This window comes from Macrobrachium nipponense, chromosome 3 (genome assembly GCF_015104395.2).
Source record: "Macrobrachium nipponense isolate FS-2020 chromosome 3, ASM1510439v2, whole genome shotgun sequence".
Classification (NCBI taxonomy): Eukaryota; Metazoa; Arthropoda; class Malacostraca; order Decapoda; family Palaemonidae; genus Macrobrachium; species Macrobrachium nipponense.
The window spans coordinates 104,065,550-104,091,323 of record NC_087202.1 but is presented as its reverse complement, the minus strand read 5'-3'; the positions used below and the strand labels follow the sequence as shown (position 1 = coordinate 104,091,323).

Below are 25,774 nucleotides of genomic sequence, written 5' to 3'. Positions count from 1 at the left end.
GAGCAGAGAAGTTTCCGGATTGTGAACAGAGCAACAGAAGACCTGGCACATCAATCTAAAGGAGTTGAAAGCCATAACCTTAGGGCTTGAAGCATTTGCAGGGGAAGTCCAAAGCAGAACAGTAGCCATTCACTTGGACAACATGACTGCAGCGAGGGATCTCCTGTGGGGCGAGAACCAAATGAGGTTGGTAAGGAGGTGTTCATGGGAGATTGAACGTTTAGCAAACCAGCTCAGCTGTTCCATTCAAGTCATTCCTATGGAGTGGACCTTGCATCCAACAGTCTGCCTGGACCTCTGGAAGTTGTGGGGAAGACTGATGATGGACCTTTTTGCTACTGCAAAGAATCATTGGCTCCCTCTTTATTGCTCTCCGGTCCCGGATCCAGCGGTATTGGCAGTGGACGCAATGCTCCTGGACTGGTCCGACAAGGAACTTGATGTGTTTCCTCCTATAGGTATGGTCAAGGAAGTGCTCAAGAAGTTCCAGACCCACAGAAACGTCTCAATGACCCTCATTGTGTCATTCTTGCAGACCCACAGAATCGTCTCAATGATTCTCATTGTGTCATTCTGGCCACTTAGAGAATGGTTCCCAGACCTCATCAGTCTGTTAGCAGATTTTCCCAAGTTAATCCCACAAAGAGAAAAAATGCTCAGACAACCACACATAATGAGGTATTGCCAAGGTTTGTCCACTGGTTCTGACAGGGTTCAAATTGTGCCCGACTCCTCAGAGCAAGAGGCTTTTTAGGGTTGGCTGCAGAACCGATCTGTGAGCATAGCCACGAGTCATCATCTAGCATCTACCAGAATAAATTGGCCAAATTCAGATCGTGGTGCAGAAGAAATAAAATCTCTTCTTCTAGAGCATCTATAATGGAGATTGCCAATTTTCTTTTATATCTGAGGAAATCAAGAGGACTGTCTTCCTCCACTATTAAAGGATACAGCCATGTTAGGTTCTGTATTCTGACATAGAGGTTTAGACTTGTCCGCTAACCAAGACTTTACCGAGCTGATTGAGTTTTTCAACGCATCCAAACGTAAGGAAATGCAGCAAGTTTCCTGGAATCTGGACGTAATCCTGAAACGGTTGTCTGGTCCATTTTTCAATGTCTTCTTGTTCAGTTAAGAACCTAACCAGGAAAACCCTTTTCTTGATAGCTCTGGCCTCAGCCAGAAGGGTAAGCAAGCTGCAAGCCAGATGAAAGGGTTGGGTTCTCCAGTGGGGATGTCCTTGTGTCATATATTTTGGGTTTTCTCGCTAAGAACGAAAATCCTACTAGACCTTGGCCTAGGTCATTCACAATTAAGAACCTGTCTGATTTAGTAGGTCTGGATAAAGATGAGAGGTCTTTTTCCTCTCTTGGCCTTTTTCTTGGTTTTTGCCTGTTTCGTACCTTTACTGTGTTTGTGTGTGTTTTTGCCTAATACATATTATGGCTGCTTCTGCTCCTTCTCGACGTCAGCGTTGGTGCCTTGGAATTCCTGAATTTCCGTGTTCTCGTTTCTTGGCTTCGTCAGCGACGGACCCTCACATCACTTGCAGTAGGTGCCGTTCCAATTTTTGTACGATTACGAATCCTTGTACGGAATGCCGGGCATGGCCTTTGGAGCAGTGGAGGAAGTTTTATGGTAAGAGGGAACGTCGGAGAGTCTCCACTCCTCCTTCTTGGGAGGGCTTTACTCCTATTCCCGATGTTTCGTCTTCCGCAGTAGTCAACCCCCATAGTAGCATTGCCCCTGCTTCTCCTTCCTTTTCTTCCATTGATTCGTCGATGGAAGTATCAGGAGGTCGCCAGGGTATTATTTGTAATGTAGCCCCCTCTTCTTAGGGAGTTTTTTCGGTTCCCGAGAAGGGCGAGGTTTTTTCATCATTCTCTTCTCTTCCAGAGTCGGAGGCGTCCAAAATGGTGGCGATTTGGAAGACGCTTGGGCTAGGGGGTACCCCGTCCTTAGGTGGGTTGCTAGCGCATTTTGAGGAGGCTCACTCCCCCCCCCCCCCCCCCTTCTAGCCAGACCATTCCCCCCCCCCGCCCCCCCCCCCCCATTCCCCCCCAGGCCTCGTCTCCATGGGAGGGAGCAGTCGGCCATCTTGTATTGCTCCGCTGGCTGCCGCTGCCTTGTCTCGGAGTTGGTGCTGCGGCATCAGCCCCGTTGTTGTCGTCACGGGGCCCATCTCTGTGTATTCCTTCGCCAGTGGCGTCTCTTTCCCCTTCGCTCAGAGGGGAGGTTGTGACGTCACTCTCATCGATGACATATCTTCCAGTCGCCTCCGAGCCGCCTCTCTTAGATGTGACGTCATCTCTGCCGCCCAGTTCGAAACATCTCCCTTCCTTGTCTTTGGAGCCTTCTCTGACACATCAGTCCGAGCTCATATGCCAGGCGGTGCTTTAGAGGCTGGACTCTGTTTTAGATGTGAAATTGGCTGCCTTATTGGTTTGGAGGACTGGTAAGGAACGTGTTGCTTCATCCCTGCCTTCCGAGAAGAGTGCGCATAAGAAGCTGGTGTTGTCTCCCTCTCCCTCTTCCCCCTCTACGCCTCGTAGGCGTGTTAGGCATTGGAAGGCTAAGGACCTTGCCCTTCCTTCGCCGCCGAGGGAGGAACAGCACTGACGTGTTCCCGAGAGTGCTGTGGTTTTGGGCAGTGTTAGTGATGTGTGTTCTGCAGGGATTGCTTCGCCGCCAAACCTCGTACGTGCAACCACCCCCCCCGTCTCCTTGTACATCGCGAGCGTGTGACAACCTCCCCTGTCCGTGCACGTGATGGTAGTGCCCCTTCTTTGTCCAGGCCTATTCGTCGCCATAAAGACCTGAAGGCGCCTGTCAAGAGGTCGAAGGAAGTGAGCACGGAGGTGGTGCAGCCGGAGTGTTTGCTTGCTTCCAAGTCTTCCACTATAAGGGATTCTCCGTCAATCTCGAGTGCTCGAGTTTCCCCCCCATCTCACGTACGTACGGCCGCCACGCCCGTGTCCGTTCATGGCCGTCTGGAGTCACCTGTTGAGGTAAGTGATGTGCCTAATGTTTCAGTGGGTCCGTCTCGGAGGCTGACGCCTGGACCCAGGCCAGATAGGCTAGTAGAGATTTCAGACTGTTTGCCTACTAACCTTTCTGTGAATTGAAGAAAACGCATTAGAGGAGGCAACACATCCTTCTCGTCATCAGTCGCCAGTGCCAGAGCAGGAAGAAGGGGACACGCAGGAGTTTCTGTCTTCCTTTTTGGAGGTTGTTGATCTCATTCGTGGGTTCAACAATTTGGAAAGTATGACTCAGGATCAGTCGTCTTACACTCCTTCGTGCTTGGAAGCCTTGGTGGGAGCTGCTTAGGACCCCAAATCATCTCTCCAGCTGCCGTTGTCAGGGCACGTTCAGTCGGTCTTGCAGAAGGTTAACGCCTCTGTTTCTGACCGGGACGGTTCACTTCACTCTAGAGGCTCTACCAAACTCTACCCTCACCTCTCAAAAGACATAAGAAGTACTATGCTATGAGCTCTGCTTTTTTGTTGTCACACCAATTTAACCCAAACGTCATTCGCCTGAAGCCGGGTTTGACTTTGGAACAGGTGAGGTCAGTGGCTCCGTCCTTATCTCCGCAAGACGCCTTAGCCTTGGAATCTACGGCGGCCTCCATGTTGCAGACGGTTTCTTGGCTGGACCTCTGGTCTGTGGTGATTGCCAAGATAGCTTCCGAGAGGTCCCCTGATGGGTTGGTGAGTGCCGCCTCACTTGCCAGTCTTTTGCAATCTGGGGCCAAGGCATTTTCTTGTTTGGCTCACCTCAGTTCCAATTTATGGGCTAATCTTCTTCTGGTCAGGAGGGACGCGGCTTTGTCTAGGATGGAGAGGTCGCTCGACACAGAGTCTTTGTTGGCCTTGAGGAACGGTGACGTGTTAGAATCGCAATTTTTGTTTTCACGGACCGAACTCGACAATGCGATAGACCGACGTCGGTCTGACACCAAGGACGTTCTGGTGCACCAGGCTGTGTCTAAATCAGAGCCCTGCCCTCGGAGATGTTTGGGGCCCCCTCCTCCCCCGGTCCAGCAGCAATCAAGGAGATCGTCCCCTGGTAGGCCATCGAGGACCTCATCACAGCCCAAGTCTCAGGATCAACGCAGAGGTCAAGGGGGCCGTCGGTAGGTTGGGTGCCTCTCCCTCTCCTGTGCCACAGCTATGGGGGTGCCTGGCTGGCCATTGGGCCAAGTGGCAATGTTATGGCGCAGAGAAATGGGTGGTAGATGTCCTTCGGGTGGGATACCTGTTGCCATTCGACTTCTCTCCTCCTCTGTCGGACACGCCGCACCTCAGGAAGACATATCCCCAGATTCTCTGAAGTTCTTGACTCTTCAGGAGGAGGTGCAGAAGATGCTGGACAAGGATGCGATAGTGGAAGTAGTGCGTCCGTCCCTGGGGTTTTACAGTCACATCTTCTTGGTGCCCAAGGCATCGGGAGGATGGAGGCTTGTGATCGACTTATCCACCTTGAATCGCTTCATCAGAAAGACACGGTTCAAGATGGAGTCCCCGCTCTCGGTGTTGGCAGCCATGAGGGAAGGCGACTTCATGCTGTCGATAGACTTGAAGGACGCATACTTCCAAATCCTTCTTCATCCCACGTCCAGGAAGTTCCTTCGCTTCTCTGGCGGGCAAGATCTTCGAGTTCAGTCTTGTGCTTTGGGTTGACCACAGCCCTTAAGTGTTCACAAGGGTCTTCTTTCGTGTCAAGTTGGGCCCATGCTCAGGGGATCCGTTTGCTGAGGTACCTCGACAATTGGTTGGTCTTGGTAGTTTCCAGGGAAAAGCTGCTGTAAGACAGGGATCATCTTCTTTGGTTCTGCCTGGACCCGGGCATTTTAGTCAACCAGGAAAAGTTGAACCTCTTACCCACTCAAAGGATTCTCTACATGGGCATGGTCATCAATACAACAGTGGCGAGAGTTTTCCCGTCAGATCAGAGATTGGAGAAGTTGCGGGCTGTGGCGCGCAACTTCCTCTCAAAGTCGCATCAGTCAGCTCATCAGTAGCAGGTTCTTCTGGGAGTGCTATCTTCCCTGGAGAAGCTGGTCCCTCATGGGCGTCTTCATCTTCGGTCTCTGCAATGTAGACTGGGGGAATTCTGGTCTCCAGTGGGGGGGACTCCCCTGTTTACGGTCCCACTGTCTTTGAAAGTGAGAGAAGACATTCGTTGGTGGCTGGATGACCAGAATCTATTGAAGGGCGTCCCTCTGCGCTCTCTCCCTCCAGACTTCCTTCTGTTCTCGAACGCCTCCCTCGCAGGTTAGGGCGCGCACTTAGGCGGCCTCATCACTTCAGGTGTTTGGGGTTTAGTGGACAAGCAGCAGCATATCAACATCTTGGAGTTGAAGGCGGCTTTCCTGGGTCTGAAGGAGTTTCGGGGGATGGTAGAGGGTCACTCTGTCGTTCTCATGTCGGACAACACCACGGTGGTAGCCTACGTGAACAAACAGGGAGACCTAGTTTCCCAGCAGCTTCATGCCTTGACCGTCGAGCTTCACCAGTGGGCAATCAGCAATTCGGTAGAGCTTTCAGCCAGGTATATCCCAGGGAAACGGAACGTGGTCGCAGACAAACTCAGTTGCCAGGATCAGATCTTAGGCACAGTCTGGTCCCTTCATCAAGTGGTGGCGGACAGGCTTTTCCAGATTTGGGGGAGACCCATGCCGGACCTTTTCGCGACTTATTACAACAGGAAGCTGGAAGTGTTCTTTTCAGTGGTCCCAGATCCCTTGGCATTGGCAGAAGACGCATTCCAACATCCTTGGGACAACCTGGAGGTGTATGCCTTCCCTCCGTTTTGTTTGATCCATCAGGTTCTGAACAGGCTGTTGGGTTCACAGGGTCTCAGAATGACTCTGGTGGCCCCTCTGTGGACTCAGGCGGAGTGGTTTCCAGATCTGCTATCGTTGTTGTCGGAGATTCCGAGGGAGATCTACTGTGATTGGTGTCGTAAATGGGGTTTTTCTCCACTTGCGACCTCTATTCAGAGAATAGCAGACTTTTTAACCTTCCTCAGAGACGAGAAACTTTTGTCTGTGCCTGCTATTAGAGGCTACAGGGCGGCTCTTGAGTTTGGTGTTACGCCTGAAGGGTATCGATGTCTCCTCTTCCTGGGAACTTTCCCTGCTAGTTAAGGGGTTTAAGCAGTCGTCTTCTCCTAGAGAGCTCAAGCCCCCAATGTGGGATGTTTCCTTGGTGCTTAAGAGCTTGACTAAGAGCCCATATGAGCCCTTGCGCCGCTCATCTGATAGGAACCTGACGCTTAAGACAGTTTTCCTTTTGGCTTTGGCATCTTCCAAAAGGGTAGGAGAGCTCCACAGTCTGAGTTATGAGGTGAAGCACACCAGGGGTTGGAAGTCAGTGTCCTTTGAATTTGTTCCAGAATTCGTGGCCAGGACCCAAAATCCCTCGATGCATGATGACAGGTGTCATCATCTCCAAAGCTCTAATGAAATTTTCTGAGGAGGAATCATTAAAAGAGTTAAAAGATCAAAGAGGTCAAGAGAATAATGAAAAAAGAACATGGAATACTCTGTCCACAGCCTTTGTTGATACTAACGTTTGATTCCTTGAAACTCCCAGAGATACTTTCAGTGGCTTGGTATCAATTTAAAGTTAGGCCATATATCCCTTCACCTAGGCGATGTTTTCACTGCCAAATGCATGGCCATGTAAATAAATCTTGCTGTAGGAAAGCAATGGGTGAGGTGGAAATATGTGTTAACTGTGTACAGTTATCAGGTCAGTGGGTTCCGCATCTCATAAATTAGCAAAATATTTAGTGGATATCTTTAACCCATTGGTAGGTAACATCTCTAATGCCAATATTATGAATAATGTGGACTTGATAGATAAACTAAATAGTGTAAAAGTTAATAGTGAATCGAAACTTGGGAGCTTTGATGTAGTATCTCTATTCACAAAAGTGGCTATTGATGATTTATTGGAATTTCTATCGGAATTATTAGAAAACAAACAACTGGATATTCCATTTTCTAAAAGCACCTTAATTGAACTGATAAAATTATGTGTTAAAGACTGTAAATTTGAATTCAATGGAAAATTCTACTCACAAAATTTTGGTATGGCAATGGGGAAACCCTCTGTCCCCAGTGCTAAGTAATTTATTTATGGAATTTTTTGAAAAGAAAATTTTAAATAATATAATTCCACGCAATGTACCTTGGTTTAGATATGTTGACGACATAATTTGTGTATGGCCAGGGAACGAAGATGTAAATAACTTTTTTGCCAGGTTAAATCAGTTAGTACCATCAATTAAATTTACAATGGAAATAGAAAAATATAAATGCCTACCCTTTTTGGATGTCCTCATACGGAGAAATAGTACGTATTGGATTTAAGTATAGTGTTTACAGAAAACCTACTAATATTTCTTCCTATGTACATTTCTATTCTGGACAAAATAAGGTTAAAAGATCAGTGTTTGCATCCATGTTTTTAAGAGGACTACAGATATGTAGCCCAGAATATATAGATGAGGAGATGGATAAGATTTGGAATACAGGCAAGAAACTGAAATATCCAGATAATGTACTAAACAATGCATTAAAAGCGGCAAAAAAGACCATGTATCAAAATAAAAAAGAACCTTACAACAACAAAGATTTGCTTGTCCTACCTTATAGTAGTAATATGAAAGATATCCCATATCTCCTGAAGAATTTTGGTGTTGATGTAGTTTGTAAAAACAATAAAACAATGAAACAGGTACTTATTAAGAACTCTCTCGACAATGCTAAAGGATTTGTATATAAAATCCTGTGTAAGTCTTGTGACAACTTTTACATTGGTCAAACGGGGAAAGCACTGGAAAAAAGAATAGAACAACATAAACAATGTGTGAGATATGCACAGAGAAATAGTGGTATATTTGTACATGTTAGTGAGAACAATCATGCTATTAACTGGGAAGGGGCAAAAAAGCTGGTGTGTTCTAATAATGCATTGGAAAGGAATATCATTGAATCTAGTTTTATAAAAGAAAGTTACAACGATAATATGAACATCAGTCAAGGAATGTATAAACTTGATCCTTTAACCCTCTTACGCCGACTGGACGTATTTTACGTAGAAATTTTTTGTCTCCCGTGTGCCGACTGGACGTATTTTACGTCGACTTACAAAAGTTTTTTTTAAATTTGCGGAAAAATACTTATAGGCCTACCAGCCTAAAACTTTTGAATCACGCGCCTTGGGGGATGCTGGGAGTTCACGGATCAAGGTGTTGTTTTGTTTACAATCGTTGCGCAAGCGCAAATTTCTTTCTTGCTGCACTAAAAAGTATCTGTGACTCATCTCAAAAATTATTTCGTCACTTTGACATCATTTTTGTACCATTGTAAATTAGCCGTTACATGAAGTATTATATATGAAAATATGCGCATTTTTATGTAGAATACAACAATAAAATACTCATGATTGTAGCTTTTATCAGTTTTGAGATATTTTCATTTAAATAACAATAATTGCCAAAATTTCAACCTTTGGTCAATTTTGACTCTACCGAAATGGTCGAAAAACGCTATTGTAAGCTAAAACTCTTATATTTTAGTAATATTCAATCATTTACCTTAATTTTGCAACTAATTGGAAGTCTCTAGCACAATATTTCGATTTATGGTGAATGTATGAAAAAACTTTTTCCTTACGTCCGCGCGGTAACTCATCCGAAAAAAATCATACATACGATTGTGGTAATGTTTGCACCATTTTAAAATTAGCCGTTATATAAAGTTTTATATATGGAAATGTGCGCAATTTCATGCACAATACAACTAAAAACAACCCATGGTTGTAGCTTTTATCAGTTTTGAGATATTTTCATATAAATAACGATAATTGCCAAAATTTCAACCTTCGGTCAACTTTGACTCTACCAAAATGGTCGAAAAACGCAATTGTAAGCTAAAAAGCTTATATTCTAGTAATATTCAAGCATTTACCTTCATTTTGCAACAAATTGGAAGTCTCTAGCACAATATTTCGATTTATGGTGAATTTATGAAAAAACTTTTTCCTTACGTCCGCGCGGTAACTTCCAAAAAAAATCATACATGCGATTGTGGTAATGTTTGCACCATTTTAAAATTAGCCGTTATATAAAGTTTTATATATGGAAATGTGCGCAATTTCATGCACAATACAACTAAAAACAACTCATGGTTGTAGCTTTTATCAGTTTTGAGATATTTTCATATAAACGATAATTGCCAAAATTTCAACCTTCGGTCAACTTTGACTCTACCGAAATGGTTGAAAAACGCAATTGTAAGCTAAAACGCTTATATTCTAGTAATATTCAAGCATTTACCTTCCTTTTGCAACAAATTGGAAGTCTCTAGCACAATATTTCGATTTATGGTGAATTTATGAAAAAAATAACATTTTCTTTATGTCCGTGCGGTAACTCTTCCGAAAAAATCATACATGCGATTGTGGTAATGTTTGCACCATTTTAAATTAGCCATTGCATAAAGTTTTTTATATGAAAATGTGCGCAATTTCATGTAGAATGCAACAAAAAATAATTGAAGGTTGTAGCTTTTCTCATTTTCGAAATATTTGCATATAAATCACGATAAATAGAAAAAAAACCACGTTCGGTCAACTTTGACTCTACCGAAATGGTCGAAAAACGCAATTGTAAGGTAAAACTCTTACAGTCTAGTAATATTCAGTCATTTATCTTCATCTTGAAACAAATTCGAAGTCTCTAGCAAAATATTTAGATTTATGGTGAATTTTAAAAAAATCTTTCCTTCCCTCCGCTCGCGGATTCTCCGCCACAAATCTCCGAAATGCGTACGTCCTATTCTCGGAATATTTGCTCCGTTTCATATTAGGCATTTCATAGAGTTTTATATATGAAAATGTGCGCCATTTCATGTAGAATAAAACAAAAATATTTGAAGGTTGTAGCTTTTCTTATTTCCAAAATAATTGCATATAAAAAATATATATAAAAAAATTCGACATTCGGTCAACTTTAACTCGTCAGATATGGTCGAAAACTGCAATTGTAAGCTAATACTCTTACAGTATAGTAATATTCAATCATTTGTTCTTCATTTTGAAAAGAAAATTGGAAAGGTCTCTAGGTACAATATTTAGAATTTAAATGGTGAATTTTTGAAACAAAAAAAAAAAATTTATTTGTTTACATTTACGTCCGCGCGTTACGAATCATGCATTATTTTGTGATAATATTTTCTTTGTGTTGCTTTTATCGTTTTACAATGTGTTATATACCAAAATGATTGCAATTTAGTGTACATTACAACAAAAAAAAGTAAATTGTTACCTTTAACCGTTTGGAGCACAGCTCGATTTGAATACAATTATATATGAAATTTTGTTTTTGTGCTATCATATATCGCATTATTTATATATGATAATGATAATTTTTATCCTTTCTGATGGTTGCATACTAAACTTCAGCCAATGACAAAAAAAGGAGCCAAAAATGAACTCTTAATCTTGAAAACTAAGCGCGCTGTGATTTTTTGAAAAAAAATATTTTTTCTGCTTCCGCGCTCACTCTGAAACACCTCCGGCACACGGGAGACATTTTTTTTTTACCGCTTCGGCGTAAGAGGGTTAATATCAAAAGAAATTTGTAAACTGTTTTAATTTTAAGGTAGGCTGTAGAGATATATGAAAAATAGGATTATTATATTTGTAAACACAGTAAAGGGAGCAGTAGTGGTAATGAGATGTTCAACCTCGCCTCCCTGACACCTGTCAGGTGTGGACTTGTACCCTAAGCGGTAGTATCCCTTGAGAATTTATTGTAAATTTTAGCCAAATGATTTTTGAAAGCCACTCCTACCTTGACACCTGCCTGAGGGTAGATCTGCAGTCTCAAACGGTTGTGTGTATGTTAGTCAGTACTGTCTTTGTAGTATATATGCTCATGAATTCTAATACTATGTATCAGTCCTTTGTCAATGGCTTGAAAATAAAGCCGAAACCGGTCAGGACCTACAACCTGTCTCTTATTTTTCACCTGTGGATATGTGTGACAAACGAATCACGTGCTAAAGTGATTATAATCATATATATATATATATATATATATATATATATATATATATATATAATATATATATATATGTGTGTATATATGTATGTATATATATTTAGTTTAATTTTTTTTCTAGGTACATGATACTACAACACAGCCTTTAATGGCTAAAATGAGACTTCAGTTTTGGAGGGAAACTTTAGACCAGGTCTACCAAGGATCTCCACCAAAGCAGCCTGTTGCAGTTGAGCTACAAAGGGTATTGATTTTTTTTGTTTGGTTTCATCACAAACAAGTTAGTCATTCAGAACTATTTACACACCAGATATACCCATGCGTGCATATTCTTATGTCTTGTAGGCAGGGGAAGGAGGGTAGCTAAGAGTGACTATTCACACTTGCTGGCCTACAACCCAGTAGGAAATAGTAATTACCCTCATCATTTCAGTATGTCTGAAGAATGTAGCCTCACTATCCCCCTGATCCCAACCCCTTGATGAGGTTGAGGACTTAAGGATTCACTTTGTGGATTCAACTGAACATTGGGACCTTAACCCTTAAACCCCAAATGGACGTATTAAACGTCGAGTCAAAATGTCCCCCGTATGCCGAATGGACGTACCATACGTCGACTCAAAAAAGTTTTTTTTTTAAATTCGCGGAAAAATACTTATAGGCCTACCAGCCAAAAACTTTTGAATCACGCGCCTTTGGGGGATGCTGGGAGTTCACGGATCAAGGCATTGTTTTGTTTACAAAAGTTACGCAGGCGCGCAAGCGCGAATTTCTTTCTTATCGCACTAAAAAGTATCAGTGACTCATCTCAAAAATTATTTCGTCACTTTGACATAATTTTGCACCGTTGTAAATTATCCGTTACATGAAGTATTATATATGAAAATGTGCGCAATTTCATTTAGAATACAACTAAAAAATACTCATGATTGGTAGCTTTTATCAGTTTTTGAAAATATTTCCATTAAATAATGATAAGTGCCAAAATTTCAACCTTCGGTCAACTTTGACTCTACCGAAATGGTCGAAAAACGCAATTGTAAGCTAAAACGCTTATATTGTAGTAATATTCAACTATTTACCTTAATTTTGCAACAAATTGGAAGTCTCTAGCACAATATTTCGATTTATAGTGAATTTATGAAAAAACTTTTTCCTTACGTCCGCTCGGTAACTTTAAAAAAAAATCATACATGCGATTGTGGTAATGTTTGCGCCATTTTAAAATTAGCCGTTACATAAAGTTTTATATATGGAAATGTGCGCAATTTCATGCACAATACAACGAAAAACAACCCATGGTTGTAGCTTTTATCAGTTTTGAAATATTTTCATATGAAAAATTATAAGTGACAAATTTTCAACCTTCGGTCAATTTTGACTCTACCGAAATGGTCGAAAAATGCAATTGTAAGCTAAAACTCTTATATTTTAGTAATATTCAATTGTTTACCTTCATTTTGTAACAAATTGGAAGTCTCTAGCACAATATTTCAATTTATGGTGAATTTATGAAAAAAATAACATTTGCCTTACGTCCGCTCGGTAACTCTTCCGAAAAAATCATACGTGCGATTGTGGTAATGTTTGCACCATTTTAAATTAGCCGTTACATAAAATTTTATATATGAAAATGTGCACAATTTCATGTAGAATACAACAAAAAATAATTGAAGGTTGTAGCTTTTCTCATTTTCGAAATATTTGCATATAAATCACGATAAATAGAAAAAAAAACATGTTCGGTCAACTTTGACTACCGAAATGGTCGAAAAACGCAATTGTACGCTAAAACTCTTATATGTTAGTAATATTCAATCATTTACCTTCATTTTGCAACAAATTGGAAGTCTCTAGCACAATATTTCGATTTATGGTGAATTTATGAAAAAACTTTCCTTCCCTCCGCGCACGGATTCTCTGCCATAAATCTCCGAATTGTGTACATCGCATTCTCGGAAAATTTACTCCGTTTCATATTAGGCATTTCATAGAGTTTTATATATGAAAATGTGCGCAATTTCATGTAGAATAAAAGGAAAAATATTTGAAGGTTGTAGCTTTTCTAATTTCCAAAATAATTGCATATAAAAAAAAAATTATTAAAAAAATTCGACATTTGGTCAACTTTAACTCGTCCGAAATATTAGAAAACTGCAATTGTAAGCTAAAACTTTTACAGTATCGTAATATTCCATCATTTAACTTCATCTTGAAACAAATTCGAAGTCTCTATAACAATATTTAGATTTATGGTGAATTAAAAAAAAATATATATCTTTTTACGTCCGCGCGTTACGAAGTCATGCATCATTTTGTGATAATATTTTCTCTGTGTTGCTTTTATCGTTTTACAATGTATTATATACCAAAAAGATCGCAATTTAGTTTACATTACAACGAAAAAAAAGTAACTTGTTACCTTTAACCGTTTTGCGCACAGCGCGATTTGAATACAATTATATGAAATTTCATTTTTGCGCTATCATATATCGCATTATTTATATATGATAATGATAATTTTTATCCTTTCTGATGGTTGCATACTAAACTTCAGGCAATGACAAAAAAAGGAGCCAAAAATGAATTCTTAAATCTTCAAAAACTAAGCATGCTGTGATTTTTTGAAAAAATTATTTTTTCCGCTTCCGCGCTAACTCAAAACTGGCTCCGGCATTCGGGGGACGTTTCGATTTTTACTGCTTCGGCGTTTAAGGGTTAACTTAACTCTTCCTCCTATAAATTTTCCCTTTCCCTTCTTCCTCTTTCATTGCTGACCTTTCCATGATATTGAATTACAGAAATCACTGCTCATTGAAGGAGGGTGGAGTTGGACAGCATGCCGTTCCACCAAAAGAACTAGAGTATCCAACGTGGTTGGTCAAAGAGTAATTTTTATGTTAAACCATGCCCTAAGTACTGGGTCCAGTCTAGGTGTACTGATGACCCCTAAGGCAGTATGGTGTATAGTATCCAGTTGAGGATCCTTGTTTCTTCAATGCTCTCATCTGCAGCACATCTACTGCCAGGGACAAAAGGTTGAACAACACTAAATGCTCCAAGTTTCAGCAATTCATTAGCTCCTAGATGACTCCAATCAATATTAGCTAAGAACATAACAAAGTGCGATATGTAACAAGCATAATTCTATGTATCATAACTAAAAAACAAAGTTGTTATGAGATAATTGCTGTTGGCATGTTGAACTAAATTGCTTCTTTTTATGGATTCCTGCAAATTAAGTATAAGCCACACGTTATCCATGTAACTGATTCAGAACATACCTGTGTTGCCAAGTTCACTTTTCCGAACTCAGTCACTGAACTGAATGTAGCTATCAATGTACACATTCCACAATGCTCTGGTTTTGTATCGGTTCATGTAGAAGTGCCCCAGATAGTGCTTTCAAAATGAATATGGCATGAAATGAATTTGATATCAGTATTTAGGAAACAAATATTTTGTACATGAACTTTCCTGTCAGATATATACTTAGCTATTGTCTCCGACGTTCCCGACAGAATTTCAAATCTCGCAGCATACGCGACAGGTAGGTCAGGTGGTCTACCTTACCTGCCGCTGGGTGGCGGGTGTATGAACCAATCCCCCTTGCTTGTCAGATTTTCTCTGTCGCTTGGAACGATAACAACTGTTGTCGGTTCCTTTGATAGATTTTTCACTTCTCGCTTGCCTGGAGTTGATTTGGACTTCTTTTTGGTGACGTATTCGCTCTGTTTGGCTTGGCATATGCTATTTGTGGACCGTTTTGACTTTGAACTGGAATTTTCTTTAACATGTCTGACCTGGATTCGGTAGCTAAATCTTCTGTTTTGTTTAGGGTTTGTGTGATTGAAGGGTGTAAGATGAGGTTGCCGAAAGCTTCGGTTGACCCTCACACTGTATGCATGAAATGCAGGGGGAATGAATGTTCTTTTAGTAACCCTTGTAAGGAATGCAAGGTATTGAATGAAGATGAATACAAGGCTCTCTCTTCTTATGTTAGGAAGTTGGAACGTGATAGAGTACGGAAGGCTTCCTCTAGAAGTTCTAGTAGGTCTAGAATGAGTGAGTTGGATGTAGAACCTAATGTTAATGAAGAAGTAGAACCTTCTTCCCAAGTTGCAGCCCCTGCTCCCTGCACCGAAGCCGAAGATTCGTCTTCGGAGGCGGCGGCTTTAAGAGCCACGATTCTTTCGATGGATCAGAAGATTCGTCAGTTAGAAGAAGGTAAGGAGAGTGTTAGTGTTCAGTGCAGTGTCCTCAGTGTTGTGGAGGGTGCGTCTGACCGGCTCCTTAGTGCCTCTAGGCCTAGACTTCTTCCAGACTCCCAGTTCCAGTGGAGTAGGAAAGTTGAAAGCTGCAAGAGGGCTAGGGAGAGCCCCCACCGGTCAGGCGTCCCCTCGGCAGATCCTGAAGTACGCTCCCAGGCTGCCTTGGATCGCTACAAGAAGGAGATCCTGCGTCAATGCTTCTCTTCTTTGTCGTCTCCCTCTCCGAAGAGAGGTTGGAACTCCCCGGATGCGTCGCGCCCGTTGAAGAGGGCTTGGAAGGCTTCCTGCAGTCCTTTGGCTTCCAGCCCGGAAGTTTTCCCAGAAGAAACGTCTTTGGAAGTAAAGAAGCCCAAGAGATCTTGTGATCGCTCGTCTTCTCGCGCCCCTCGATCTGCGCCGGATTCGGAGGAAGACCAGACGGATTCTCCTACTAGAGTCCTTGCGGGACTACAGGCTCAGATCTCGGCTTTGGCGGACTCTCTGGCCTTAAGATCGCGGAGGAAGAAGGATGTTTCTCTTCCGATCAAGAGATCTAGGCGCCGTTCTTCAGAGGATCGTTCTCCGCTTCGTAGGCAATCTCCTTCGTATGGGGAGTATTCGTATGAAGGTAGGAGCTCACGCGAGCGGCCCCGCTCTCCTGGCTCTCTCTCAGCTTCAAGGCGCCAGACATCGGTCAGACGCTCTGTGGAGAAAGAAGATTTTTCTCCGGATTGGATCCCCGCTTCTGGTAAGCGTTCTTCGCCTGCTCATCACGCTGTTTCGAGGGTACGGCCGAAAGGAGATAGGTACTTGGAGCAGAACAGGCCTCTTTCTTCGACTCCCTCTCGTGGGACTTCTCCTCAGCAACTTCGAGAAACTAGAAGGCGCCCTTCTACAAGTGGGCGCTCGTCTTCCGGATGTCGCTCTCCTCGAGTTTCGGATCTGGCGTCGAGTAGACGTTTTTCTCCTGTTCGTAGCTCCTCTCCCTTCAGACGTCAAGAGTCTGGTAGGAGCCATGCGCCTGATAGGCATCCTTCTGGTAGCCGCTCCCCGCAAGATAGGCGCCAAGAGCCTAGTGTACGTCGATCTCCTGGTAGGCGCTCGTCGTTTTCGAGGCGCCCTACTCCTGACTGTTCTCCTCATGGCAGACACCAAGAGCCTTTCAAGTGCCCTTCGTGTAGGCGCTCTCCTTCTTCTAGACGCCCTACTCCTGAACGTTCGCCTCTTGGTAGGCACCAAGAGCCTCGCAAGCGCCCTTCTCCTGATAGGCGCTCGTTAGCTTTGAGGCGCCCTTCTCCCGATAGTCGCTCGTTAGCTTTGAGGCGCCCTTCTCCTGACTGTTATCCGCTTGTCAGACGTCAAGAGTCTCGCAAGCGGCCTTCTCCTAGTAGGCGCTTTTCACCTTCCAGTCGCCCTTCTCTTGATCGTGCTCAACTTGACAAGCATCAAGAGACGCGCAAGCGCCCTGCTCCTGATAGGCGCTTGGCGCCTAGCAGCCGCTCTCCTCAGGATAGGCGCCCAGATACTAGTAGGCGCTCTCCTCCTCGTAAGTGCCCTGTTGATGTATCCAGACCTTCTCGGGGTAGGAGCCCTGCCTCTCCTTCAGTCGAGATTTCGTCTTTCTCGAAGAGGGAGTCTCATTGCAGATAATCCAGATCGGACGGGCGCTCTTCCTTTTCGTCTCGTCGTTCACCTGCTGATTTGAACTCTCCTGCGAGAAGGCACTCTCCAACCTCTCGCTCAGCTCCTGCTAGGACTTCTTCATCGCCTAAGGATCCTCCGCGCTCTCCTCGACAAGGGATCCTAGAGGGTTTGGATGAGGAACCGAACACTTCCGCAGCTGTGTCTTCTTACAAGAAGCTCACAGAGCTTCTCCTGCAAGAGTTTGGGGATTCCCTTAGTCCTACGGCTCCTCCTTCTCCTCACTCGTTATTTTCTACGGGGAAAACAACGAAGGGTTCTTCTTGTGTGAGGATGAAGCCGACCCTTTCGATGAAAAAGGCACTGAGGAGTTTTGGTTCCTGGATGGCTTCCAAAGAGGAAGCAGGAAAAACGATATTCGCTTTCCCTCCTTCGAAGCTATCAGGACGCGCTGGTTTCTGGTATGAAACAGGAGAGTCCTTGGGACTGGGTTTACCGTCCTCAGCCGATGCGGACTTTTCGGCTTTAGTAGATGCCACAGGGAGAGCTGCACTTAACTCTGCTAAGACAACTTGGGCAATGAACGAGATCGACCACATTCTGAAAGGTATGTTCAGAGTGCTGGAGGTCTTCAACTTCCTTGATTGGTCGCTGGGAGTCCTGGCTAAGAAGGTAGAGGTGCCAGAGTCTTTTTCTCCAGAGGATCTCCTTTGCGTTTTATCGTGCATGGATAAGTCCGTTAGAGATGGAGCGAGTGAAATCGCCTCCCTGTATGGGGCGGGGTTCGTGAAGAAGAGATCTGTATATTGCTCCTTCTTGACGAAGTCCGTCTCCCACGCTCAGAGGTCTTCTTTGCTGTTTGCTCCTCTTTCCGCTCAGTTATTTCCTAAGCATTTAGTCCAGGACATCTCGAGATCGCTTTCGGCTAAGGCCACCCAGGACCTTTTGGCCCAGTCGGCAAGGAAACCTCGTCCGTCCTTCCCTACCAAGACTAAGAAGGAGAAGTCTAGTACTCGGGAACCCTTTCGAGAGGCTTCTTCCTCCAGAACCTCTGCGTTTAGGGGTCGTTGACCCAACAGAAGAGGACTTTCGCCAAGTCAGTCAAGACCCCCAAATAACTTGCAAGTCCTTCAGACAACGGTGGGCGCCAGGCTCTTAGGATTTGCGGAAGTCTGGGCCTAGAAAGGACCCTTTCAATTTTGAGGAGGGGTTACCTCATCCCTTTCACCTCAAGACCTCCCTTGACGACCACCCCAAGGGAGTTGACGGCCAGGTACAGAGACCCCATCATGAATCAAGCTCTCCATCTAGCAGTAGAACAGATGCTGGAGAAGGAGGCTATTGAACTAGTGACAGACCATTGTTCATCAGGCTTCTACAACCGCCTTTTCCTAGTTCCGAAATCCTCGGGGATGGAGACCGGTGTTGGATGTAAGCGCCCTGAACTTCTTCATAGAAAAGAAGAAGTTCACGATGGAAACACCTTCATCGGTGCTGGCAGCGCTTCGTCCAGTGGACTGGATGGTGTCCTTGGACTTACAGGACGCTTACTTCCACGTACCGATCCATCCTTCCTCGAGGAAGTTTCTCAGATTCATGATGGGGGGAAAAATTTTCCAGTTCAGGGCTCTGTGTTTCGGCCTCTCGACGGCCCCTCAAGTGTTCACGGAGATCTTGAGGAACGTAGCTCAATGGCTTCATTTGAAGGGGGTGAGGATATCCATGTACCTCGACGATTGGCTGATAAGGGCCAATTCAGAAGATCGTTGTTTGAAGGACTTGCAAGTAACACTAGAATTGACGAATGCGTTGGGACTTCTGGTCAATTTCAAGAAGTCCTCTTCAATTCCGAGCAAGAGTGTGTGTATCTCGGGATACGGATGAACTCTCAGAGTTTTCGGGCTTTTCCCTCTTAGGAAAGGATAGCCCGAGGATTCGAGAGAGTAACAACCTTCTTAGGGAAAGAAGTATGCACAGTGAGGGAGTGGATGAGTCTGCTGAGGACGCTCTCCTCGCTGGAGCAATTCGTTTCCTTAGGAAGGTTGCACCTGAGACCGCTCCAATTCTTTCTTCATCGGAATTGGAGTCGTCGTTCTCAGGATTTGACGTTCTCCCTGTCAATATCTCAGGAAGTCAAGGAGCAACTCACATGGTGGACAGATCCCAACCTCTTTGCGAAAGGATTGTCTCTTCAATCCTAAAGCCCCAACCTAGTGTTGTTCTCCGACGCATCGGACACGGGTTGGGGGCCGACTCTGGGAACCAGCGAGGTGTCAGGTACCTGGGTGGGGGACCAGGTATACTGGCACATCAACAGAAAGGAGTTGATGGCCGTGTGGTTGGCTCTGAAGGCCTTCGAACCCAACGTCAGAAGATCAGTGGTGCAGATCAACGCGGACAACACTACAGCTCTGGCATATATCAGAAAACAGGGGGGGACATATTCCTTCTCTCTGTACGAAACTGCAAGAGACTTTCTTCTGTGGGCCGAAGAAAGGGGAATCAAGCTTCTCACCAGGTTCGTGCAGGGAGAGAGGAATGTGAGAGCAGATCTCCTTTGCAGGAAAGATCAGGTCCTTCCCACAGAGTGGACACTTCATTTGGATGTATGCCAGAGCCTGTAGAAGTTGTGGGGCAGGCCACACATAGACCTCTTTGCCACGTCAAAAAACAAGAGACTGGATCCTTACTGCTCTCCGATCTCGGATCCAGAGGCATTAGCAATCGATGCTCTTCTTCTAGACTGGAGCGGACTCGATGTCTACGCGTTTCCCCCCTTCAAGATTCTGGGGTTAACAGTCAAAAAGTTCGTAGAGTCAGATTCAACGAGAATGATCCTAATTGCTCCCTTTTGGCCAGCCCAAGAATGGTTCACAGAGGTACTGGAATGGTTAGTGGACCTTCCAAGATCACTCCCTCTAAGGAGCGATCTACTCAGACAGCCCCACTTCGACAGGTACCACAAAAATCTCCTCGCTCTCAGTCTGACTGGCTTCAGACTATCTAAAGTCTGGTCAGAGCGAAAGGCTTTTCAACAATAGCTGCTAAAATAATCGCAAGAGCGAGGAGGTCTTCCACCTTGCGTGTATACCAGTCAAAGTGGGATGTCTTCAGACGGTGGTGCAAGAGAAAGAACATTTCCTCTTCCAGTACCTCTGTGACCCAGATTGCGGATTTCCTGCTTTTTCTCAAAGAAGAGTGTCGTCTTGTTGTACCTACTATTAAAGGATACCGCAGTATGTTGGCTGCGGTCTTTCGGCATAGAGGCTTGAATATCTCCGAGAATAAGGACCTGCATGACCTTATTAGGTCCTTTGGAACTATTAAAAAACAATCTCATTTTACACCGAACTGGAATCTAGACGTAGTTCTACAATTCCTTGGATTGTCTAGATTTGAACCACCTAGTTCAGCCTCGTTCAAGGATCTGACGAAGAAGGCTCTCTTCCTTATGGCCCTAGCAACCGCTTAGAGGGTGAGTGAGCTCCAAGCTATTGAGGGCAATGTTGGGTTTAAGGAAGAATCTATGGTTTGTTTGTTTCTTCCGGGATTTCTAGCTAAGAACAAAAACCCATCACGTCCATGGCCCAGGAGCTTCGAAATTCGTGGACTATCTTTTCTTGTAGGGGAAGAGCCTGAAAGAACTCTTTGCCCTATGAGAATTGTAAAATATTACCTTAAGAGGAAGGAGCAACTTAAGGCCAATCAAGATGTACTTTGGTGCTCCGTGAAGGACCCCACTCGACCCATGTCGAAAAATGCTCTGTCCTTCTTCTTGAGAAGCCTTATTAAAGAGGCACATGTTGCCTGCAAGGAAGAGCATTTTAAGCTTCTTAAGGTGAAAGCTCACGAAGTGAGAGCCATTGCAACTTCGCTTGCATTTAAGAAGAATATGTCTGTGCGGAACCTGATGGAGGCGACCTTCTGGAGATGCCAATCGGTTTTTGCGAACCACTACCTACGTGATGTAAAAATCACTTATGATAAATGCTTCGCCTTGGGCCCTTTTGTATCGTCGGATTCGGTGCTGGGGCAGGGAGCTGGAACTTATCCTTTTTAGACTTTGATATTTTACCCTATATTTTGTGTTTGTTGTTTTTGGTTGTCTGAAAGAGGTTGCAGGAGGCACCTCTTTTTGTCGTAGTAATAACCCTTTGTAGTTTGGTTAGGTGGTCTGATGGGTTTTGGCTCCTTGCAGAGGTAGTGGTAAGGATCTGTTAAGTAAGCGGACAAGTTCCCTTTAACAGGATCTGACTTGGATTCTACCACACAAGGGGATCACATATCCCAGTGGTAGATCTGAGGGTCTTTCAGCAACAGGTCACGTCCTAGCTGTAGCTCTCCAGGCAATGCAGACTCAGAGACAGTATCTATGAAGTCTTCAGCCTGAAAAGGTGAGAACCAAGGTTTTTATATCCTACAACATTAGTTGTTTCCCTTCTTTCCTGTATTATTTAGCTGTCTCTTACCCTCCACCAAGGGTGCCAATCAGCTAAGTATATCTGACGGAAAGTTCATGTACAAAAATGATATTGTTAAACTACAATAAAGTTTTGTACATACTTACCTGGCAGATATATACGATTAATGGCCCACCCAGCCTCCCCTCAGGAGACAGGTGGAAGAGAAAATCTGACAAGCAAGGGGGATTGGTTCATACACCCGCCACCCAGCGGCGGGTAAGGTAGACCACCTGACCTACCTGTCGCGTGTGCCGCGAGATTTGAAAGTCTGTCGGGAACGTCGGAGACTATAGCTAAGTATATATCTGCCAGGTAAGTATGTACAAAACTTTTTTGTAGTTTAACAATATCATTTTAAAAGAGGTGAGCATCTGGGTGGCTTCAATAATTTGCAGAGGAGCACTATCACATTGGATGATTTATTTTACGTATAGTTTTTTGGTAGAGTTATCTATTTTGGATGCATTAGGTAACTGGGTATTTGCACTTCAGTTGTAATATTTATCAAATTTTACAGGCTATAGCAAAGCATGAACTATCCAAGAGGTGGTTACTAAGTTTGATTGAAAGTCGGGAAGATCATCTGGAAAATAAGCAGTTTACTTCTATGCAAGATGTAGAGGATTACAGTGAAAAGTCAAATTCTGTATTGTACTACCTTATATTACAAATATTAGGTATGTACAAATATATTTTTTGTTCTGAAGTGGCATGTGATAGTATTTTGGTTTATAGAATTTCTTATTGTAGGAGTAATGTACCCTTAATTTTGAAGAATATCCTTTCTCCTAGAGTAACTAACAGTAACAGTGCTTTATTCATTGATATGAAAAGCACATTGGTAATATGGAAGTTTTTGGTAATTAAAGGTATTTTTAAAGTTTTTGCTAACCTTAGTAAAATAATTTTGTGATTTAAGTTGCTAGGCTGGAGGGCTGCTACTTTTAATTGGCACATCAGCAAACAGCTTCTTGAATTTAATGTGATGACTTAGTTTTGTACATTCAACTTCCCTGTCAGATATATACTTAGCTATAGACTCCGTCGTCCCCGACAGAAATTCAAATTTCGCGGCACACGCTTACAGATAGGTCAGGTGATCTACCGCCCTGCCGCTGGGGGGCAGGACTAGGAACCATTCCCGTTTTCTAATCAGATTTTCTCTTGTCACCGGTACCATCAACAACGTTGTTGGTTCCTCTTGACAGAATTTCAATTTTCATCGCCTTTGATCTGCTTGATTGTCTTATTTGGTGACGTATTGGATCGTTGGTTTGACATACGCTTTAGTGAACTGTTTCTTGATCTCGGTTTTGACTATTTCTTTAAGATGTCCGATTCTCCTTATGTAATAAGAACTTGTGTGAATGAGGGCTGTAATGTGAGGTTGCCGAAAGCTTCAGTTGACCCTCACTCTGTATGTAAGAAATGTAAGAAAGATGAATGTTCTATTTCTAACACCTATAAAGAAAGCGAGAATTTGAGTGTTGAGGAGTGGAAGTCTCTAACTTCCTACTTAAGGAAGTTAGAAAGGGATAGAGTCAGGAAAGTTTCCTCCAGAAGCTTAAGTAGGTCTCGCTCAAACGAGTCGGTTTCCAACATGGTAGCTCCTATCCCTAATGTAATAGTTACACCCTCTCCCTCAGTATCAGCCCCTTCTCCCTTTACAGAACCTGCAGATTCGTCTTCGGAAATTGCAGGTCTCAAAGCTGCCCTTAAGAGTATGGAACTTACGTTCTAGAGAGAGAGGCTTCAGCCTTTCAGACCCACTGGTTTTGCTATGATACACCCCTGGCTCCTCCCCCAGACAGCCGTAAGCGAGCACAAACCACGCCCATCTGGGCGGAGCAACCAGAGACATGCGAGTTGACAGGAATCAAACAGCCATATTTGAAGTTGACAGGACACAGGCAACACCTGTTACACCTCACCATTACTACAACCCTCCCCTAATTATTGTTACGAGGGACAACGACTTAATCAACCAATTAAAATGTCCAAAAAAAGTCATAGTATCAGCAGATGTGCATAATCTTAGTGAAACTAGCGATGATGACAATATTCCACCGAAACAATAAAAAAGAAGAGAGGTCCCAAAACGGAAGAAACCAGCCAGGAACCTTCCAATAGTGAAATTCTTCAATTGTTATTATTACAGAATCAAACATTATTGAAACTAGTTGAGAAAGGGTAAGGTTTAATATTCTGTTTTTATATAAAAAACGTCTTGGATAGCAGCGGATATAGACTGATGACGTCACAAGCATGGCATAAAAGGTAAACAATGAGCCGGAACGGACCGTGCGGTAGTTATAATCGTAAAAGTTGAGATTAGATAAATTTAGAGACCGAAGTACATTATCATATAATCCTAAACTATGTGTAAAGTGAGCCTAAACATTATAAGGACTAGATACTTATATGACAAAGGTAATTAATGTTGTAAGGTAAGGTGTTAACTAGTTTTGCCTTACGTTCCAAAGAGCCAAGTAGCCTAACTAGCCTAACTTTTTCTAACTTTGAGTTTAACATACTACATCAATCTAGGCTACCTATTAGCCGCTCCCTTCCGCCTATCCCACCGAGATCCTATCGTCGATATTTAACTGGAGGGGTTCCTGTCAAAGGTGTCTACCTCAGCTAATGGGTAGAATTTTATATCACACTCGTTTCCTTTCAATATAATGGTTTACCCCTTACCATGAGGAACTGCGTCTTAAGAATTTCTGACAGGTCGGCTATATAGATAATATAAGATGATTACTGTAGAGGCTATATAAATTTAAGTATGGGATATTAGTGAGAGGATGCCGATTGACCTGAATTAACCGATGAAGGCCATTTGAGCCTAGAACCCGATTGCCTGGCTTCAGCCTTCTAGGTCTGCTGCTGTCCAACCTGATTTGTAAATTCATGAGCCATATTATAGACATCAGTTAAACTTTTTATTATCAAATTTGAGTCTAGGTTTTCACTCCTATTGCAGAAGTGGTTCGACTGCAAAAAGGAATGACATTACTCCTCCTCCTAAGCGCCCTCGCCGTAAAGTAGATTTACCTGAGAATGCAAATGAAGAATTATTTACAACTTATAATGAAGATAGTAGTGACTATGAAGAATTTAACCCGCTTACCTTTAACAAACCTATTCCTACTTATATATCTAACAATTTTAATGCTGTGCCCTCCATTCATAGAGATGGGAAAATACAATTAAATGACTCCCTAATTGCATTAACATTAAGTGAAGGAGACAAGAACTCTCATGATCAATTCTTTGTTTGTAATCATAATAAAGAACTTGCAGACCTTTTCAAATTGATAAATTTGCCAAAGTTGAACTTTTGGCCAAGTGGCAGGTTGTTTAATGAAGATTTCAAGAAGAAATTTCACTTTATTATTGAAAACATTAAAATGGCTATATCTTCTTTTCAAGGGCATGCAGCTCTGGCGCATTTAGCTTACCCCTCTAAGATTAACGATATTGATTTCATTACTAAAGTGATAATTTGGCCTTTCAGGAAACACATTGATCTAATTAAAAGTTTAATCCGCTCATTCAGAAGTAGATCTTTACCCAGGAACCTATATTTAGATACCAGAGATGCTATTATTAAAGCTGAAACTAATGATATATGGGTCTTATCAGATGATCAAAGGAAAACTATTGCTTCGTGCTTTCGAGGCGGTCCCCTTCCTAGAGGAGGGGACATTATCTCTAGAGGTGGAAGGTTCAACTTTGGCAAGCATCAGGGCTACCCCAGAGGGAAATTTAACTTTTACAGAGGATTCAGGGGGAGCTTTGGGTTCAGGAATAGGTTAAATCCCTACAGGCAAGGTATCAAGAGAGGTGGCCGAAGAGGGGGAAGGAGTACAGGGGGACAGACAGCAATTAATTCAGACGTCAAAGATAAGAAACAAAAAACTAATTATTTTCCAAGAGGAAAATAACCTGGAGCTACACAGTAAAGATAAAAATTTGGCAAATGTACCCACTAACAATTCAATGATATTGGAAGAGTTAAATTTCCCTACAGAAGCCTCTAGCTCCAAGGAAACCTCTCACGCCCCTCCAGTAAGTGGGATAGGTAGGTCATTGACAAAAAAATTAAAAAATTGGCAAAAACTCCCAAATTCTTCTTTTGCATGCAACTTGATCAGTAAGGGTGTGAGACTCCCATTTACCAATAAAAATAAGGCTCAAAAGACTTTGAAAAGATTAGGGGTTGATAGATATTATTCTTCTAGCAAGAGAATAATACTAGAGAGAGAATGTAACAGATTACTAGACCTAGGGGTAATAGAACAAATTAACAGAAATTCTTTCTACTACTCTAAC

General features: G+C 43.1%; 1 protein-coding gene across 1 annotated transcript in view; it reads left to right on the top strand.

The window, feature by feature from the left end:
- Positions 1 to 25,774, top strand: part of LOC135221929 (NADH dehydrogenase (ubiquinone) complex I, assembly factor 6-like) — a 172,124-nt gene that overhangs the window by 43,902 nt on the left and 102,448 nt on the right. Inside the window, exons 3-4 of the mRNA XM_064259953.1 lie at positions 11,204 to 11,326; positions 21,954 to 22,113. Of these exons, the coding sequence (XP_064116023.1) occupies positions 11,204 to 11,326; positions 21,954 to 22,113 (283 nt within the window). The remainder of the gene's footprint in view (positions 1 to 11,203; positions 11,327 to 21,953; positions 22,114 to 25,774) is intronic.